The 20407-nt window shown below is 39.5% G+C and overlaps 1 protein-coding gene across 1 annotated transcript in view; it reads right to left on the bottom strand.

Moving 5' to 3' along the window:
• The window catches only part of Ap3b1 (adaptor-related protein complex 3, beta 1 subunit), a 245036-nt gene extending 226738 nt beyond the window's left edge, over positions 1-18298 (bottom strand). Inside the window, exon 1 of the mRNA XM_013015820.1 lies at positions 18056-18298. Coding sequence (XP_012871274.1) covers positions 18056-18183 — 128 coding nt within the window. The 5' untranslated portion in view covers positions 18184-18298. The remainder of the gene's footprint in view (positions 1-18055) is intronic.
• Between the last annotated feature and the right edge of the window lie 2109 nt (positions 18299-20407).

Below are 20407 nucleotides of genomic sequence, written 5' to 3'. Positions count from 1 at the left end.
GAGGGAGGGAGGGAGGGAAGGAAGGAAGGAAGGAAGGAAGGAAGGAAGGAAGGAAGGAAGGAAGGAAGGAAGGAAGATACAGAGTCTCAGGCCCCACCAGCCTCTGCGCAATCAGAGGCTGCACGTGAACAAATTCTGTGATAACATCTACATTCAGGATGGAAAAACTGCCTGAAGTCTGGGGAGCACTAATGTGAGACTCTACCTCTTCACACTCTCAGAGGCCTCCCTTATGCTCAAGTATAAAAGTTTAACTTTGCTTAGTGTTTTTAGTTATCAAGTCAACCATTTATTAACTCTCTAAAAAGAGGAATCAGAAATTATCCAAGTAACTTTGAACATACTCCTAGTATTGATAAGATTAAAAAGTCAATAATGTTATAGTCACTTCCTCAACTCTTGGTAATCTTTTCTCCCTCACTCCTCTATTAAAACTCTCATAGAAGACAACAAATATCCTCCTAACTTAAAAATCCAATGCAAATCTTGGGAACATGTTTAAATTATTCTTTAAAAAATACAATTGATTACTATTCTTCTATCTTGAAATTCCTTTATTCTCAACTGTTTCTCCATTTGAATTTGACAATAAATAAAGGTTAGGAAACAACATTGCCCTCACCTATTTATTCTAATAAAAGAAATCACAAACCAAGGAAGTTTTAAGTCGTAAGCTAATATGAGAAGAAAGTATAATAGAGGGAGAGAATGCAGAAGGGAGAAGAATAGTTAATGTAGCTAGGGTAATCAGAAGACTAAAAAGGGGACAGCTAAAAAAAGGACGTACAGGAGGGAAAGTTAGCCTTGCAGATATAGTAGAGGGGGTGCTAAAGGGAGAAAGAACAGTATAGATGAGAGAATACAGGAAGTAAACAATACTAGAAGCTTTGGTATTTATTTACTTAGAATTCTAAAACCACTGTCACTGGAGTAGTCATATTTAACAAGATCATTCTGGCTGCTACGTTCAGAATATAGTATAGGGCCTTCTATAACAGCAACTGATTAAACGTGCCTGTATAAATACATACACACACACATATAAAATGCCAGCTTTTGAAGGCACAGGAAGTAAGACAGACAGAGGCAGAATGAAGAATGAATAGAAGCACACCAAGTGAGCTCTTCCTTAGCTCTAGCTTTATCCCAAGTACATTTCCCACACTGGCACGTTGGAGATGAAAACCCAAGAGGTCTTGATTGTAAGTGACTGAAAAGGCAGATGTTGAAATTCAGAGCTGTCAGAGTGACTAGAAATTGAAGGACAAAATCAGAGAGGAGGGAGCCAATCAAGAGGTATACAAAAAACTATCCACAGATTCCCTGCAAATAATCAGTTCCATTTCACAAGGCAGTGTTTTCAAAAACCCAGCAGAAAATAATACCTGAGTAGAGATTTCAGCAACCATGCACTGCTGTGAAGAGAAGCTAGAATACAAGTCTCTCCTAAGTAGAGGCCTTAGTAAACACCTTGCCATCTTCAAGAGTACAGAAGACTCACACAGAGAATGAAGAATGATATTCTAAGAGTTTAAGGAAAACTGAAATGAGAAAGACTGTAAATGCGTAAAACTGAACTAAAGCAAGATCCAAGTGATCTGCTAAAACTAGTTACCTATACACACACAAACGCACGCACACACGCGCGCGCGCACACACACACACACACACACACAAATATACAACCCTCTTCAAAAGAATATATCATCCAGAGAATCATCTTAAATACCCAGCATCTGAACAAAACTTAAGAGAATGGGGCAGAAGGTACAGAACTCAAGGGAAAAAGGGTAAAGAAATAAGCAGTGGAGCTCACTAGACAGGGATGAAAGTGAACTGTACAACTCATGGGTGGAAACAGGAGAGAATGAGGGAACAGAAGACACTATGCTGTAGGAAAGGAAATATACTCCTTACCTGATTCATGCTAACTGAAATCCCTCTGTAGATCACTTTTATAATAACAATAAAATAAATTTAAAAAAACTTGAGACATGAAAAGAGGAAGAGGAGGAAGAAATAGAACATGAGGAGGAAAATAAAGGAAGTGAAGGAGAAAGGAAAGAGGGGGGAAGGGTTAAAAAAACAACAAAGAACAAGCAGACACATGACAGCTTCAAATACAGAATTACTAGATTTTAAAATAGTGACAAGGTGATCAAGAAAATGCTGAAAAGATGGACAAAATAGATGAAACAACAGACACTAGCTTCAACTAGATAATCAGACATTCAGAAATTTAAAAATACAAGCCGGGAGTTGGTGACTCACGCCTGTAACCCTAGCTACTCAGGAAGCTGAGATCTGAGGATCACAGTTCAAAGCCAGCCCAGGCAGGAAAGTCCGTGAGACACAATAAACTACTCAGAAAAAGCTGGAAGTGGCACTGTGGCTCAAGCGGTAGAGTGCTCGCCTTGAGCACAGAGAGGGCTCACGGACAGAGACCCTAAGTTCAAGCCCCAGAACAAGAAAAACAAAAAAGAAATTAAAAAGTACAGAATCTGAAATTAAGAACTCGCTGTAGCTGGGGATGAGAGGAGGTCCAAGTAGGAAAGTGCTTGCCTAGAAAAAGTAAGGCCCTAAATTTAATCTCCAGTATCACAAAAAATAAAAGAACCAATTCATAAGTTTTACAGGCTTAACAGAAATGGAACTTGAACATAGATCAAGAGGAAATACACAAATTGAAGCACAGAAAAATAATAGAATGGAAGTGGAGCTGTGGCTCAAAGTGGTAGAGCGTTAGCCTTCAGCATAAGAGCTCAGGGACAGCACCCAGGCCCCGAGTTAAGCCACACAGCCAACAAAAAAATAAAAAAAGGGGAAAGAAAGGAAAACACAGCAAAGCATCAAAGACATGTGGAATATAGTTAAAATATCTAATATACTTCAACTTATGAATATCAATAAAAGTCAGGCACCAGTGACTCACACCTGTAATCCTAACTACTCCGAAGGCTGATATCTGAGGATCATGGTTCAAAGCCAGCATGGAAAGTCCATGAAACTCTTATCTCCAATTAATCACCAGAAAACTGTCTCTGTGGCTAAAGTAATAGAGTGCTAACCTTGAGCTGAAGAGCTCAGGGCCAGTGCCCAGGCCCAGAGTTCAAGCCCCAGGAATAACAACAACAACAACAAAAGAATATCAATAAGGAAAAAGAATGCAAAAAAAGCAATATTTGAAAAGATTATGGTTAACAACTATATTTATGAATCTTAGCAAATTTTAGGAAAAAAGGAAAAACAAAAAAACTTACACAAAACAGCAAAGAAAAATTAATGGTAATAAGAAAAATCTTAAAAGTAAAAATAAAAGACAACCTTAAGACAGGAGAGTAAACCTTCCTATAAAGTGGTAACTGATAATCTCATACTTTACCAGCCTTAACATTTCTGATGCAACTACTCATGTCTGCCAAATAACATGAAAGCAAGCAGGTACAAACAACACATGAACAAATGGATGTGGTTATGTCCTAACAAATAGGCTGTTTGCTGATCATAGCCTTAAAAAGATCAACAGTAACATGGAGAAGCATTATAGAGACCAGAGGATAATGAAACAATGTTTAAAAGACTGGAGGAGGAAAAATGCAGAGTTCTAGACCCATTAAAAATATCCTTTGCAAATGGAAAGACTTGGGAAAAAAAGTTTATTAAGCAAAGCAAGCCAGATGTAAAGAATCATAGGTTCCCTTATTTGTGGTAATTAGAATGTGCCTTCGACAAGTAAAAAGATAAAAGACAAAAAATTACACTTGGACATGATAAATTAAATCGGATTCTAATCATTCACACAGTGAGACCAAACAAGGATATTCTTAGGACAGGATCACAAAGGTTCAACAGCTATATGCATATCATCATATAAAATAATGTTATTTGAAATGGACTCCAAGAAATAGAAACAAGAAGTTTTTTGTTATTTTGCTTTTTGTTTTGGTTTCGGTTGGGGGGGAATTCCTCTTTTGTCTCTGTTTTTGATTTCTGTACCTTTTGTATGTAAATTTATCTGTCTTGGGAAGGGTAAGGGGAGCACAGAAATGGTAGGACAAAAGGTGAACAAATGCAGCAGTGATACTCACTGGACACTATGTTGAAAATTAACTATACAACTTGTGGGGAAGAGGGAGAGGAAGGGAAAACTGGGAGAAAATGAGGGAAGAGGTGACAGTGTTTAAAAAGAAATGTATTAATTACCGAACTTTTGTAACTGCAACTCCTCTGTACATCACAGTAAGGAAAGGGAAAGGGGAAAGAAAGGGAAAGGGAAAGAGAAAGGGAAAAGGAAAGGGAAAGGGAACAGGAAAGGGAAAGGGAGGGAGGGAGAGGAGCCATGATTAAAGGCTTGAGCCACCACATTCAGCAAAAATCATATATAACTTTTAAGTCCATCATAGAGAACTAGGGATTGGTAAAAAAAATTAAACCAGACTTGTGTTTTGAAATCTACAACTGAGCTAAAATTTACAACTGAGCTGTCAATTTTTGCTTTAAGACTAAGCATGTTAAAATATATATTTAAAGAATTATAAAGTAATATCTATATCTATACCCATTATCAATTTACAGTGTTGCCTCACTTCCTCCCTAATCTACAATCACCACAAGAGAAATTATAGAAGGTTTTTTAAGCTCAATTTTTTATGTAAAGAAAACTGATCACTGCAACTATAGTAAACACTGATTGTAATTACTCTCAATGGTAGTCTAAAACATCTGTGATACACTCCTGCACAAGTCAAAATAAATTCTATTTTCACTGACATTACTTTGACTGTATTTGGTTAACATTATCTCATGTAGATTCATCAGCTCAAAATTAATTAGTATCACAGAATAGTGCATCTCATCCAAACAATTCATCTTTGTTGGCTCAAATGCCTCACTGCTACTGGCAAGCCACCATAATAATGGGCATGGTGCCACTGTAACAGATGGGCATAAACACAGACATGCCAAAGAGTCAGTCTGTGCATCGAGTTTGAATATTAGTATTAGATCTTCCTCCAAGAAATTTATAAACTACTGTAAATATAAGTTTTCTATAACTATGCTAATAGGATATGCCAACTGAAAGCTAGATTAATTTTTAAACTTTTTCTTAAAAAACAAAACAACTTTCCAAGGCCACGGAAGGTAAGTTTTCCATCTGATGAGTTTGGATCAGCTTTCTCTGTGGGGAATCGAGGGAACCAATGTGCAGTATCTACCCTAGATAAGCTCTGTCTCTGAAGGACTTGAAAAATCTAAGTGAAAAATTCAGCTTCTAAAAAGTTCCATGGCAATGTTGCAAGTTGAAAAAGTTTTAGAGATTTGTTGTACAACAATATCAATATACTTACATTAATGAACTATAAACTTCAAAATGCTCAAGGTGGTAAATTCAATTTGTTTTTTTATTACAATTTTTTCTGAGTCACATGTCCTGTCAAGTTTCCTGACAAAGGATATGTAAGTATAAAAACAGAAAAAGGATCCTACAGAATCCTACTTGACAGGAATACAATCTAAAAGTGCAAAACACTGTTTATATAACTTTTGTCATCTGCTTGAAAATAATTCTTAACTATAATTATCCTGTTTAAAACTTATTTCTACATATAGTTTAAAAATTTTTGAAATATAAAACATACTCTATTGACATGTCAAAACATTTTGCTTTGAATATAAAAAAATAAAAGCTGTTATAAAATACAAACAATGATCATAAGAGATAACAGTTATCTGTGGTCACTATCACCCAAAATCATGTTAATAGAAAAGTATGATGTAGGTGTAGATATATGAGAGCAGGCATATGGAAACAAAAGATTTCCAGACATTTGGTTAAAATATTAATCTAAAAAAATATAAAAGTCGGGCTGGGAAGGTGGCTCAGTGGTAGAGCGCTTGCCTCGCATGCATGAGGCCCTGGGTTCGATTCCTCAGCACCCCATAAGCAAAAAGAAAAAAGCTGAAAATGGCACTGTGGCTCAAGTGGTAGAGCGCTAGCCTTGAGCTGAAGAGCTGAGGGACAGCGCCCAGGCCCAGAGTTCAGGCCCCACAACTGGGCCAAAAAACAAAACAAAAAAAATATATAAAAGTCCTGAAATTCCAAAGTATGAGGGAATGAGTTCAAATATGGGAAGTAGTTTCCTACTTCTAGAGACCCTCTAGGCAATCATATACCTTGGATTATAGTGAAGACTAAAAGGAAAAAAAATTACAAGTATGTAGGCATGAAAGGCATGAAATCCTATAAAAATAGAAGACATGACCTATAAAAAGTGAACCTAACAGCATTTGGATGGAAGAATAGGATATGATGTCTGGTCAGGTGAAGAGGCCACACACATAAAGATATTCATAGCTAATGTAATTATGAAAGACCCAAATCCAGAAATGTTACTGACTGAATAACTGGGGTCCAATCATATCACTAGTGAACAGAAGAGTATATGCTATAAACAATTCAGTCAATAGAGAGGTCTAGTTATGTGGGGCCTAGAGAACTCTAATGTACAAGGTTTGGCAGACCTAAAATGATGATGTAAAATGATGATGAAGATGATGACAACAGTATTAATAGTAATGGGTCATGAGGTACTGTCTAGGAAAGAATCAATGGAAGGGGAAATACTGAGGAAATAAAAAGGATCAAAGGAGTGTGTGTGTGTGTGTGTGTGTGTGTGTGTGTGTGTGTGTGTGTGTGTGTGTGTGTGTGTGTGGAAGTAAAAAGGATCAAAGGAGTGCGTGTGTGTGTGTGTGTGTGTGTGTGTGTGTGTTGACAGCATTGTGAAACTCACCAAATGCTGGGAAAGAAAGGTAAGAATGGGAACATGAGGAAGGGGTGAATATGTTCAAAATGTACCAGGCATTTTTCATATGGAAATACCACAATAAAACATTAGAAATATACACTAATTCAAAATGAAATAAAAAGAATAAAGTCATACCTCAGTAGTTGAGTGCTTATCTAGCACATAAGAGGACGTAGGTTTAATCTTCAGAATCACAGAAGGAAAGAAGAGTGACATTTTATAAAAAAAAAAAAAGGCTCACGTCTAAGATCAACAAAAATTTAGATTTGATTTTCCTACCATGATCGAATAAACAGAACAGAAGACATGCTTAAATATTGTAGAAAAGGCAAGTGAACTTAAGTATTCTTAAGGTATATAAGAGGGAGGATCAAGCCGGTGCATTTAGCTCATATCAATAATCCTAGCTACTCAGAAAGGCTGAGATCTGAGGATCACTGTTTGATGCCAGCTTGGGCAAGAAAGTCCTCGGGAATCTTATCTCCAATTAAGCACCAGAAAACTGGAAGTAGTGAGCTATGGCTCAAATTGGTAGCGTGCTAGTCCTGAGCAAAAAAAGCTCAGGGACAGCGCCTAGGCTGAGCTCAAGCCCCACAACAAAACAAAAAATAAAAAAAAAGAGGATCAAAAAACCACCAAAAATAAAAAGTACTATATAAAATATTACTGTATATTATTACAATTATAATGCTGGTTCTTATCCCCTAAGCCAAGAACAGAGGCTACACAGAATAGCCAGCCACTCCATTAATGTTTGATGGCATGGAGTGAAAGAGTTAAGTGACCAAAGTTTATTGTTGCCATCAGTTACCTAGACATATTTATTGACGTCACATAGTGTTCACCAACTTTAAGAGGGGAGGGGTACTTAAGTATTTATGCTTATAGTGAGACTTGAAATTTCAATAAAGGAAAAAGAAGGAAATTAAAGCACAGGCAGGTATAAGGTTAGTACCCCAAATTCATGTCACAGAGTTCCATATTCTTGCAAGTTTAAATTGTGTTCAGTTTTCTAGCAGGAAACAATGACATTGTCAATAAAAGGAAGCAATGAGTCATACTGACCTAAGAAAATAATTATTTCTGCTATTATACTTAATGCATCCACATGGGAAACATCTTCAGATGTTTCCCTAAAAGTTATATAAAAATTTCAAAACAAATGCCTTTTTTTTTACCATCCCATACTACAACCACTGTTCCCAAATCTTTGATAACAGAAGAACTCATCCCCTACATGCTTACTAACTGCACTTATTTTTTATGTGATTAAATATAGTTTGTATAGTTGTTTCAGATGATGGTCAAATATGACCTAGAAAAATAATAGGATGGAATTTAATCCTTTGAAATTTGAAAATATAAAGCAATGTCTAGTTGAAAATTAACTATGATTCTAAAGACATATGGCTTGAAAAGATATATCGTACTAAAGCAAAACAGATTGTTAAAAAGCTCACTGATTTTAACGGTGTTAAAACAGTATAATAATACTGTTATATATCAGGCATTATTGTTTAAATATGTTAAATCTTATCATCCTAATGACTATTTAATTATTCAATATGTTATCTTCACCTCCATAAGTAACTAAAGACATAGTGAGGTAAAGTAGCCTGCTAGCACCATTATTAATAACCTGTGATAGGTTTTTATAACAGGCAGAGCAGCTCAAGAGTGTGTGTGACATCCTTTCTTTTTTTTTTTTTTTTTTTTGGGTCCAGTCGTGGGGCCTGAACTCTGGGCCTGGGCGCTGTCCCTCAGCTCTTCAGCTCAAGGCTAGGACATCCTTTCTTAATAAACTACTTACCCTTCATCTTCCTACAGAAAAAGCAGGATTGGCTCTTTTCTCAAATCTTAGACATAATGCAAAGACCCCGTATGATCAACCTGCATGATTCTCCAGTTGTAATCTCTTTTCTTGGCCTTTGTGCTGGTTAATCTTGATTGTCAACTTGACTAAATTGAGAAATGGTCTATGAATTTAGCAAAGCATACCTCTTATATGTTGGTAAAAAAGTATCTACAGACAATTAGTTTATAAGGGCTCCAACCTAAACATGATGAACTTATATATAGTAAAATGGCATTGAGGCTGGGAATGTGGCTTAGTGGTAGAATGCTTGCCTAGCATGCATGAAGCCCTGGGTTCAATTCTTCAGTACCACATAAACAGAAAAGGCCAGAAGTGGCTCTGTGGCTCAACAGCAGAGTGCTAGCCTTGAGCAAAAGAAGCTCAAAGACAGTGCCCAGTCCCTGAGTTCAAGCCCCAGGACTGGCAAAAATAAATATAATAAAATTAAATGGCATTAAGACATAATAAAACGTAAGAGTTAGGCCTAAATGGAGGAAATAGGTCACTAGGTGGATGTCCTTGAGGGTTATATCTTGTCCTATCTCTTAACTGTATCCCCTCTCTCTGCCCTCTATGATGAAACTGTGAGCTATCATAAATACTTCCTCAAGTTGTTCCCTCAAACATTTTGTCATACCAACCAGAAAAGTAAATTAACCAGAAAACTGGTACCAGCAGAGTCACTGCTGTGACCAAACCTAACCATACAGTTCTTAAGCCTTTGAAACTGATTTGTAGGAGGAATGTGGAAGCATTTGGCCTTGAAGGCTCAAAGTCTAGAATGCTACAAGCAAAGCTTAATAGATAACTCTAGAGGAAGCTCAAAAGACTAAGATGCCAACAGGAAGATACACAGTGAAAATTAGACTCATCCAACGTTTGGGGTAGAAATGAGAAGTCTACTGGGAATTGCACTAGAGACACAATCATGTCACATTCTGGCAATGAATTTCTCTATATTTTGTCCATATCCTGAGATTCTGGAAATGGCTGAATTAAAAAATAATGGACGGCTGGGAGCTAGTGGTTCATACCTGTAATCCTAGCTACTCAGAAGGCTGAGATTTGAGAATCACAGTTCAAAGCCAGCCCAAGCAGGAAAATCCAAGAGAGACTCTTATTTCTAATTAGCCAACAGAAAATCACAAGTGGCACTGTGGCTCAAGAGGCAGTGCTAGCATTGAGCTGAATAGCTCAGGGACAGCACACAGGCCCAGATTTCAAGCCCCACAACTGACCAAAAAAAGGGACTACTTTGCAAATGAAATTTCAAGACAACATAGAATGCAGGGTGTGGCTTAGTTATTGTTGGCTGCTTTTGGCTAGGTTTACAGTGAGACTGAGAGCAAAAAGCAAAGCAGAAATATCTGAAAAACATGCAATGTGAGGAGGGGACTCTGTTTAAAGCCTCAGGCAAGAATGGTGTGGATTAGAGCCCACAGAAAAGAATCTGGGACTGGACACTGGGACAAAAGGAATGATGGCCTGAGGACATCTCAGGACTATCAGACCTTAGCCATCTGTCTCCAGGATGTAAAAGTTTTAACTCATTTGAAAAACTTTCCCTTGAGAACACAGAGCCAGTTGGATGCCCTGCTGGCACAGGATCACATAGAAAGCTGTTTCCCCAGGATTTGTTCAAGCAAAAGGAGGCCACTTCAGTCATGGTCTAAGGGGGCCCAGCTACTACTCAAGCAGGCAGTAGACTAGGTGTCCTGGTGAGGTTGGGTTTGCAGGAATGCAGAATAAAGTTATAGGGTCATGGAGGCTTCCATTAAGATGTCAAGAGAAAAAGGAGGGGGGGCGGAGAAGGAAGAAGAGAAAGATCTGTATTACTAATTCTCTCTAGGTGTTAAAATGAGAATTGTTTTATATCCAATCTGTACTTGCTAAATTTTCTATAGGGAAAGTGATTCTCCTTTCTCTATTGTGTCATCAATATTTTCTTCCTGTACATCAAGTGGTTCCAGTTTCTCACCTCTTAAACAAAATCCCTTGACATAACAACATTTCTCCCCAGGTACTGCTCCATTTCTTTACTCTTCATACTATTATATATACTATAATCCCTTTCTCTCCTAAACCTACTCATCAGGTTTTCAGCTCTAACTCTGCACTAAGAATGCTTATCAAGTTACCATGTTCTCCATTAACCATCAGAAAACTAAAAGTTGTGGCTCAACATAGCAGAACCCTGAACAAAAAGAGATCAGGGACAGCACAGAGGTCCTGAGCTCAAGCCCCAGGATGGCACTAAAAAAATACATAAATACATAAATAAATAAAATGGCAGTTATCAAGTTGTAGTCTATACAAATAATGTTCCTTGTTTACTCCTGCCACATTGGCCTTTACTGTTCTCATACAGATGAAAAATTCTTCCTTGACATCTAAGCAATTGCTATTCATTGTAAGTGAGCACACCTCTAAGACATTTATCTATATGTCACTCCCTCCCTCCCTTTATCTACCTGTTCTATTAACAATTTTCTAAGAATGTTTTCCTAAACCCTGAATCCCAAACAACAACCCAACCTCATTCTAGCTCCTATCTTCTCCCCTTCTCCTCTTCACCCAGTGTTCTTTGTTTTTCTCTACAGCATTTCTTGTCATCAAATGACCTTGTCACTTTTTCAACACCTGTCTTCCTCCCACCAGAAATATAGTCTCTATGACAGAAGTTATCTACTATTTAATCTACTGTTTATCTACTGTTTAATACTCAGAATTAAGAACAGTGCATTAACATGCAAATGGCACTCTTACTTGGTGAATCAATAAATTAATTCTATAATTTTTTGTTACTGAAGTATATCTTGGTATAAAACCAGCACTTAATCGTATTGACCATTCTAAATGCCTATTTTGTTTTAAAATCTCCAGTAGCTTTCTCAGAAAATCCAAACTCCTTACAATTAGAAGTCCTGATATAATTTAGCCCCCACCTACTCTGTTCCTTACCTCCCCACTCCAGCTTCATGTTCTAGTAATTTCCTCCTCATCCTTCCCTAGTTTTTAAAATACTCAGGGAACAATCCATCCCAAGAGTAAAGCTGAAGGATATACTCTGCCCATTCATGATCTTAGAACCAGCCTCAGTCTCTCCTTGTCCAACATCTATGCCAACTTATTCAGACGTAGGATTAAAGATACTGGCCTTCTAATTTAGCATCAACTTTTATCAGCTATATAAATGACCAGGCCATCAATGTGAAGACACTGACTACTTATTGTTCAATTTTGTAGATCTATGAACTCTTTCTAGCAGATATGCTAAATAACTTTCCTAAATATACAACCAACATTATTCATAATATGAAATACAGGAAAATCATTTCCTTCCTGATTATTCTACTTTGGGCTCTTCACTTTAAATTCTGAATTTGGACAAGAGGCAATTTGTTTTTGTCAGTAGTTCATTTATTTGTACAAGTGCAATACTATCAAATAATTTCACCATAATACATTTGTCATTCTATGAATGTAACTTTCCTGCAGTAAAATAGAACATTTCAATGAACCATCTGTCTGCTTTTTTTTGTTAATCATTCAGCTCTAGTAATGTTGCTCTAAATTCAAAATACTTTTTAAAAACAACATAGTATCTTACATTTTGTTATAAAGGCTGGAAATGTTAAATATTTCAGAGTTCTAAAATTTTTCAGTTATCGTTAAAGCATGTGGTATCAAGGCATATAATTTTTTGTTAACTGTTAAATAAAACATAAAGTCATTACTGACTCTTCATTTTTTAACCCCTTTCTTAGAAGAAATGCTGACAATAAAATTAAATGAAACACTCAAGTTTTCTAATATATAGTGAGCCCTTTGTATATAAGGATATAGGATACAACTGACACACATAGCAAATATGTTGTCTAGACCTAAACATAATTGGACATAATTTTCAAACAGCTAAAAAGAATTAACAAGACAGATCAGTTACCAAAACTGGAGTTTGTAGAACTCAAGCAACTGAAATCTTTGGAAGTAAATTGATTAAGTATATAATAGCACGATACAGAAACCATGGTGGCTTACATTTTCATACTTGCAACCCTTTACTACTGAGCACAACAGAAAGAAACTTTGGAGAAAGGAAGAGTAAGCTAATATAACCATAATATTCAATGTATGTATGTGAAAATAGAACCAGGTAACGAGGGATTGGGTGGGGTTGGAAGAGATGAGGAGGATAGTGGAAGGGGTGACATCAATCAAAATGTATTATACTCATAAATTGATATATTGAATTGAAACCCTTTGCACACACTTACATAATTTTTAAAAAATCATGTGCTGAATGCTTGGTCCCCAACTGCTGGCACTATTTTGAGAGGCTCTAGAAACTTTAAAAGAGGGAGAAATAGGAATAAAGGGCCATGCCTTTGAAGGAGTTATACCTGGTCCCTGATCCTTTCACTTCCATTTGCTTTTTTTTTTTCCCCAGTCAGTCCTAAGGCTTCAACTCTTGGCTGGGCGCTGTCCCTCAGCTCTTCAGCTCAAGGCACTCTACCACTTGAGACGCAGCACCAATTCCCATTTTCTGAGAGGTTTATTGGAGGGAGATAAGAGTCTAACGGAGGAGTTTCCTGCCTGGGCTGGCTTTGAACTGTGATTCTCAGATCTCAGCCTCCTGAGTAGCTAGGATGATAGGCATGAGCCACTAACCCAGGCTTCCATTTGCCCCCCCCCACACACACACACGCACGCACGCACGCACGCACGCACGCACACACACACAAGAACCCAGTAAGAGTCTATATCTTTTCATAGTATGCTTGCAACCTGGGGGGTTCAACATTTTCAGCATCTCAATCTAAAATGTGTTTTACTTTTCAAATTTTAACATTTCCACTTTATTCAGTAAACTACTTCATATAAATAAAGGCTTAAAATAACAATAGATAGTACATCACATTGGAAGGCTGAAAATTATAACACAATATAATAGCAATTCAGGTTTGTATTCCTGTGAGTTCACATTTGTTTATCTTGTCCACTAAATTCTAAGATTCTTTATTTATTTATTTATTTTTGGGTCCAGTCGTGGGGACTGAACTCTGGGCCTGGGCGCTGTCCTTCAGCTCTTCAGCTCAAGGCTAGCACTCTACCACATGAGCTACAGCGCCACTTCTGGCTTTTTTCTTTTTGCATATGTGGTGCTGAGGAATCGAACCCAGGGCCTCATGCATGCAAGGCAAGCGCTCTACCACTGAGCCACCTTCCCAGCCCCTAAATTCTAAGATTCTTAAAGGCAAGATAAATATCTTACAATTATTATGTATCTCTACAGTAAATAGGCAGAGAACCAGGAATATAGCTCGCTGATAGAGCACATGCTTAGCATGTGCAAGGTCCTAGACTTGATACTTGTACCAAAGTAAAACAAAAATAGAGAAACTATCCATGTGAAATCATCTCAATCTGTAAGTAAAAGGTGCTTGTGGAAAGTAAGAAATTTACTTTCTCTGATGTGACAATTCAAGTCAACTAACAATATTAAACACAGCAAAGATACAAACAGTGCTATGAAGAAAATACTTGTCTTGTATGTTCTACACCCATGGTATAACCTCTGTTTTCACTGTATTTGATTCCAGTGCCCTGCATCTTGTATATACATTTTTTTTCTAATTTGGGGAGGAGAAGGGAAATAAAATGCTGAAACAAGGCTACAGATTGACCCACTGTAACAATGATATGTACAAGACACAACATTGAAAATTTACAAATGGGGGGGGGGTAGTTGGGGATGTGGAGAGGGAAGGGATAGTAGGGGAAAAACAAAGGAGGGGGTAACAATGCTCAATAGGAAACATACTCATTACTTGCTCATATAACTAACCTCTCTATAGAGCATCTTTACAATAAAAAATATATTTTTTTAAAAAAAGAAAATATTTGTTCTGGACTTAAATACAATTAACTTTAGGATGATGCCATAATAAAATACAACAGGGATAGGATACCAGGTTTTTCCTTCAGCACAGGTCCATAAAGTCATTATTGACTCTTCAATTCCTTTAACCACTTTCTTGGAAGAAATGCTGACAAAAAAAATAAATGAAACACTAAAGTTTTCTAATATATAGTGAGCCTTTGTACATAAGGATAGAGGACACAACTGACACAAGAACAATTGAGTATGTCAGTCATGCTTCATGAATTCTTGGGAGTAAAATGAAGCACCTAAAAATATCTGCCAAGCAAAGTTATGAACCAAATTATTTTGCTAGTCACCTTCACATACCTTATAACATTTGCTATTGGAGAATGTGTAAGAGATTTCTGTATATAAATATTCAACAAATATTCAAGGAGTTACTACATAATTTGAAAATATAGAATACCTGAAGGAGCTAAACGTAGCAATGAGAAATGTTAAGGTAAGTAAAGAAAAAGTAGAGCAAACTAAATAACTGGAACCATAAAGTGTTACATAAAAAATAAAACATGGCTGGGGACTGGTGGCTCATGCTACTGTAATCCTAGCTACTCAGGAGGTTGAGATCTGAGGACCATGGTTCAAAGCCAGCCTCTCAGGAAAGCCTGAGAGACTCTTTTTGCCAATAAACTACTCAGGAAAAGCCAAGAGTAGTGCTGTGGATCAACTGGTCAAGAGCTAACCTGAAAAAAGGAAGCATAGAGACAAACACCTAGTCCCAGATTTCAAAGAGAAAAAAACAAACAAAAATGTAGAGCAAAGGGGAGAGTGTAGTATTGATGTTGGCAATCCCAGTACATAGAAGGATTTGAGTTTGAAGCCAGGATACGATATATATATATCAAGACAAAGAAAAATAATTTTTTTTGAGCAAAGAAGAAAAAGAACTAAGCAACCCAAAGACAGCGATGGGAAGGGAGGAATGAGGGGAAAGAGGGAACAGCCTACCCTAAGCAAAAGGAAAGAAATGTAATCATCACCTGATGTGGAAGAAATAATTGTTAATAATTATTGTCAAAGCTCATAAGAATTCACAAACTTTATAGACCATGATAATGACAATTTGCCTTGTGAAGATTAAAATGTGTTTCTGACTTTAAGTATCACTATTCCACAATTTTGTGAAATATGTGAAATTTATGTAATCACCTAATCTCAATTTTGAAAAAAAAGTGAGAGAAGGGATGGGTTAGGAGGGATGAATGACAATGTTGTCACCTTGTATTCACATACTGTTTTGTAGAATGGGAACTTCTTTGTACTAAAGATATAATTTTAAAATATATATATAAAAAAAAGAGGGCTGGGAAGGTGGCTCAGTGGTAGAGTTCTTGCCTCGCATGCATGGGCCCTGGGTTCAATTCCTCAGTACCACATAAGCAGAAAAAAAGACGGAAGTGGCGCTGAGGCTCAAGTGGTAGGGTGTTAGCCTTGAGCTGAAGAGCTGAGGGACAGTGCCCAGGCCCAGAGTTCAGGCCCCATGACTGACACAAAAAAAAAAAAAAAAAAAAAAAAAAACCTGAGCAAAGAACAGGGTAAACTTTTGAGACAGGGTTGAGACAGTGCAAGGTTTGGAACATAGGCTGCCCAAGCCTCATCCTTCCCATTCTGGATTAAAACCAAGAGCCACTGCCCCAAGCTCAGAGGAAGCTCTTTTACATAAATTTCACCATTGATTTTTTTTTAAGGGCAAGTAATGTCACAACTTTGTAAGTGAGAGCTCAAAAGAGTTTCCTGACTGCTTCCACAACAGGAGTTTCTTTGTTTCAGTACAAGTCCAAAGTGTTTCTAATTCCTGGAAGCGTCAAGGTCATTTTCTGTATACAGTTATGACTATTCAATTTTTTAAACTTCTACTCAGTTGTATATATTCTCTTAATAAAGGCACCATAAATTTCAAGCTCTTAGTGGCATTTCTGAAGCCTAGAGAAAATGAGTTAAGATTAAAATGTCTAGGTTCAAATTCAGGATTGTTTAAATATAAACCTACCATAGGTTGGGAAGATGGCTTAGTGGTACAGTGCTTGTCTAGCAGGCATGAAGCCCTGGGTTCGACTTCTCAGTACCACATACACAGAAAAAGCCAAAAGTGGCGCTGTGGTTCAAGTGGTAGAATGCAGAGTGCTAGCCTTGACCTAGCGCCCAGGCCCTGAGTTCAAACCTCAGTACTGGCAAAAAATAAATAAATATAAGCCTACCCAAATCAAACTTTAAAAAGAAAAAGAAAATTGAGGGTTTCTAAGTATTACTCTAAATAGTACTTAAAATGAACTCTAACTTTATACAAAAAAGGCATATTTTAGTTATATGCTTTTCCAATTCGCATTATTGTGTGAAAAATTAGGATCTGGTGACAATCTTGAAAGGTGTGAAACTGATAAAGATATATTGTATTCACAAACTGCTTTGTTAAATGGCAACACCTTAGTGTTACCCTTTAAAGATAATTTTTAAAAATTATAAGCTGGCTAGGTGGCACAACTATAATCCTAACTAACTCAGGAGGCTGAGACCTGAGAATCTCAGTTTGAAGCCCAGGCAGGAAAGTCCAAGAGACTCCAACTAAGCCACAAAAAAAAGCTGGAAGGGAGCTGTGGCTCAAGTAGCATAGCACCTGGTACAACAAAGCCAACAACAGACTGCATCCAGGCTCTGAGTCCAAGCACCAGGACCTGAACTTCCTCCTGCCCCCCCCCAGCAAAAAAAAAAAAATCTGTTCATGGTAACTTGGCAGGGGGGAGGGCGCAGCCTGAGGCTTGAACTCTGGGCTTGGGCGCTGGAGGTGAGAGTCTCACAGCCTTTCCTGCCTGGGCTGGCTTTGAACCACGATCCTCCGATCTCAGCCTCCTCAGTAGCTAGGATTCCAGGCCTAACGCCCCTGGTGCGTGGCTTCATGGTAACTTTTTAAGGAGTCACTATGGATGCGCTTATTTTGTGTGGGGCTTCTGAAAACTCTCCAGTAGTGACTGTCCATTCTTCAGGGCACACTGCGTGGGAACCCTTCCTCTCAACCTTCTGGAGTCACAGCCTCCCCTCGGCGCTACTCCCACTCCCGACCCCAAAATACTCTCCTCATCCTAAAAATAAAACTTTAAAAAAAAAAAAGTCTTTCTCAATGTTTGGCTCCACTCACAACCCGCCTCGGGGCGTCCCGGCCAGCCCGGCCCAACTCCGGCGGCGGTGCCGGGGGAGGGGGAGGGCTGGGACCGCAGCACCCCAAGTGTCGTCGTCACGCCGCTCCCGGAGTCGTAGGACACACCCGCACCCCGACGCCCACCGCAACCCTCACGGCCCGGCTTGACCCCAACCCGCCGCGGGCAGCGGCCCCCCCCCGCCCGACGTGGGACCCCGAGCGGGAGGCCGGCGCCCGCGGCCCCGGGGCCTGCACCCCCCCCCGCCTCACACCCCAGCCCCGCCCCGGCACCCCGAGCCCGTCTTCCTCCTCACTTCTTCAGGTCGCTGCTAAAGAGGCCGAAGGCGCCGGCGGGTGAAATGGTGGAGGTAGCCTCCTGCCCCAGCTCCGCCGCCTCCCCTCCTCCGGACTGCTCATTGTAAGCGAAACTGTTGCTGGACATTGCCGCGGTGCCGGCGGGGGTCGCGTTGGTCCTGCCGAGGGTTCTCTCCGAGGGGTTCCTATCCCGAGGACCTTTCCCCCTACCCGCCCGAACAAAACTAGTTCGGGAGCCGACGGCCGCGCGCGCAGGCGCTTCCGGGCTCGTCACGGCTCCCGGAGCCGGCCTAGCGGCCCGCCCACCACGCATGCCCAGTGCGCCGGCTGACTAAGCCGCTCCCGCTCCGCCTGGATCATCCTTCTCCGGGTGCTAGAAGCAGCCGGGAGACTGGACCCAGGAATCCAGGTAGGCGGGCCGCGGGCCGGCTAACCGCCTGGCTTGCACCCCTGTGGCTGATCTTACCGCAAACGGAGATTCCAGGTCCTGCTCGGCCCTCGCTGCACTTCTGCTGGAAACCAATAGCGTTCCGATTCCTCGTGAGCACGCCATTGAACACGCCAGATTAACTTCCCTAAACCGATCGCTGCCACTTTTCCTTTTGCGCTGGTCTCTGGCTCCTTTTATTCTAGACTTTAAGGAGTCCATCTCCCGACAGTGGTTTTTAAAAAGTAACCTCAGAGAAGAGAACCTGTCTGTGAAATCTTTGCATGAGAATCCGGAGGTAAGCTGCTAGCTCCAGTTTGGAACCCTGGGGGAAGCTCCAGGAGCAGCCCCTTATCACAGTGACACCTTTTGCTCCATTATTTGGCCATCGAATGCATAGGAAGCCCAGATGGGATGTTGGCTGGCCCCTGAGCAGCCGTCTCTCCTGGGACTGGCACTAGACAAAGTAGAATTCCAGTTGTCCCTTCCCTCGTAGGGACAGCCTGAGCCTCTGATCTAGGTAGTACCTGGAAGCCAGGTACTGAAACTGTCTAGGGGCTACCAGGGTAACCCTAGTAAAACGCAGACCTGGAGTCCAGACCACCTGGAGAAGGGCTGTGGGTGTTCCTGGATCACCTTGGTCCTGGACTCCAAAGAAAGCCACATTGTTATGGAAACTTCTGATCCAACACTAGAGAGAGAAGGGAGCTTTGTACTTTAGCTGAAGCTTGGGAAGTTTTTAATTCATTTGTTAAAATACCCACCACAAGACGTGATAGAGCACCTAAAATATGTGGTTTGTCAATATTGATGGTATTGCTCGTGCCCATAATCCTGGCTACATAGGAGGCTGAGATCTGAGGATCATTCAAAGCCAACCTAGGATAAGAGTTCTTATCCCCGATTAGCCAATAAAAAGCTGGAAAAGGAGGTGTGTGTGGCTCAAATATTAAAGCCACTAGCCTTTTTTTTTTCCAGTCATGGGGCTTGAACTCAGGGCCTATACACTGTCTCTGAGCTTCTTTTGCTCAAGGCTAGCACTCTACCACTTGAGCCACAGCACCACTTCCAGCTTTTTCTGTTGTGTATGTGGTACTGAAAAATGGAACACAGACTTTCATATGTGCTAGGCAAGTAAGTGCTCTCTCACCAAGGGACAATCCCAGCTGCATAGAAAGCTAGTCTTAAAGGAAAAAGCATTCAGGTCCTGAGTTGAAGCTCCAGGATACATACACACACACACACACACACAGAGACAGACACACACACAAAGAGACAGACAGACACACACACACACACACACACAGAGAGACAGCGATAAACAGATAGAGAAAGCTCTCTAAACATTTCAAAATTTACCAAGTCAAAAGTTGGTGAGACTTTCATCTCATCCCATAGAGTAGATGTGATGGCACATTTCTGTCCTCCCAGCTAAGTAGGAGGAAACAGGAAACTTTACAGGGAAAATAACTAAAGCTTCAAAGCAAAATGTTACCAGGGAAAACAACTGAAGCCAAAAAGACTGGGGACATGACTATTTCTTGGAGGTATACTATATCAATATGTGCAAAACTTACTGGTTTTTTTCACAGCTCCATAATATTTCAACTTATGGCTCTGCCCAAATTCATTAATTAATATGCCTCCTTAACAATGAGCCTCTGACTTACTTCTAATCTTTGGCTATTACTAAGTATGCTTTTGAAATGTAATGGCAATATGTGTTGTCAGATTTTGCTTCCTATGATTCTCTTAGAGACAATATCATGACTATCACAGGAACGTAAAGTGACAGTACTTCTCTAATTGCATCATTTCTCATGAATAAGAAGTAGACTTGTGGCGGCAGTTCTGGTGATTCATGTTTGTAAAACCTATACTCCAGAGGTTGAGATCCAGAGGAGTGCAGTTTGAGGCCAGCCCT

The sequence above is a fragment of the Dipodomys ordii genome, unplaced genomic scaffold, assembly GCF_000151885.1.
Source record: "Dipodomys ordii isolate 6190 unplaced genomic scaffold, Dord_2.0 Scaffold28, whole genome shotgun sequence".
Lineage (NCBI taxonomy): Eukaryota > Metazoa > Chordata > Mammalia > Rodentia > Heteromyidae > Dipodomys > Dipodomys ordii.
Note: the sequence above shows the minus strand (reverse complement) of the source record. Positions and strands in the feature narration are given on the sequence as shown.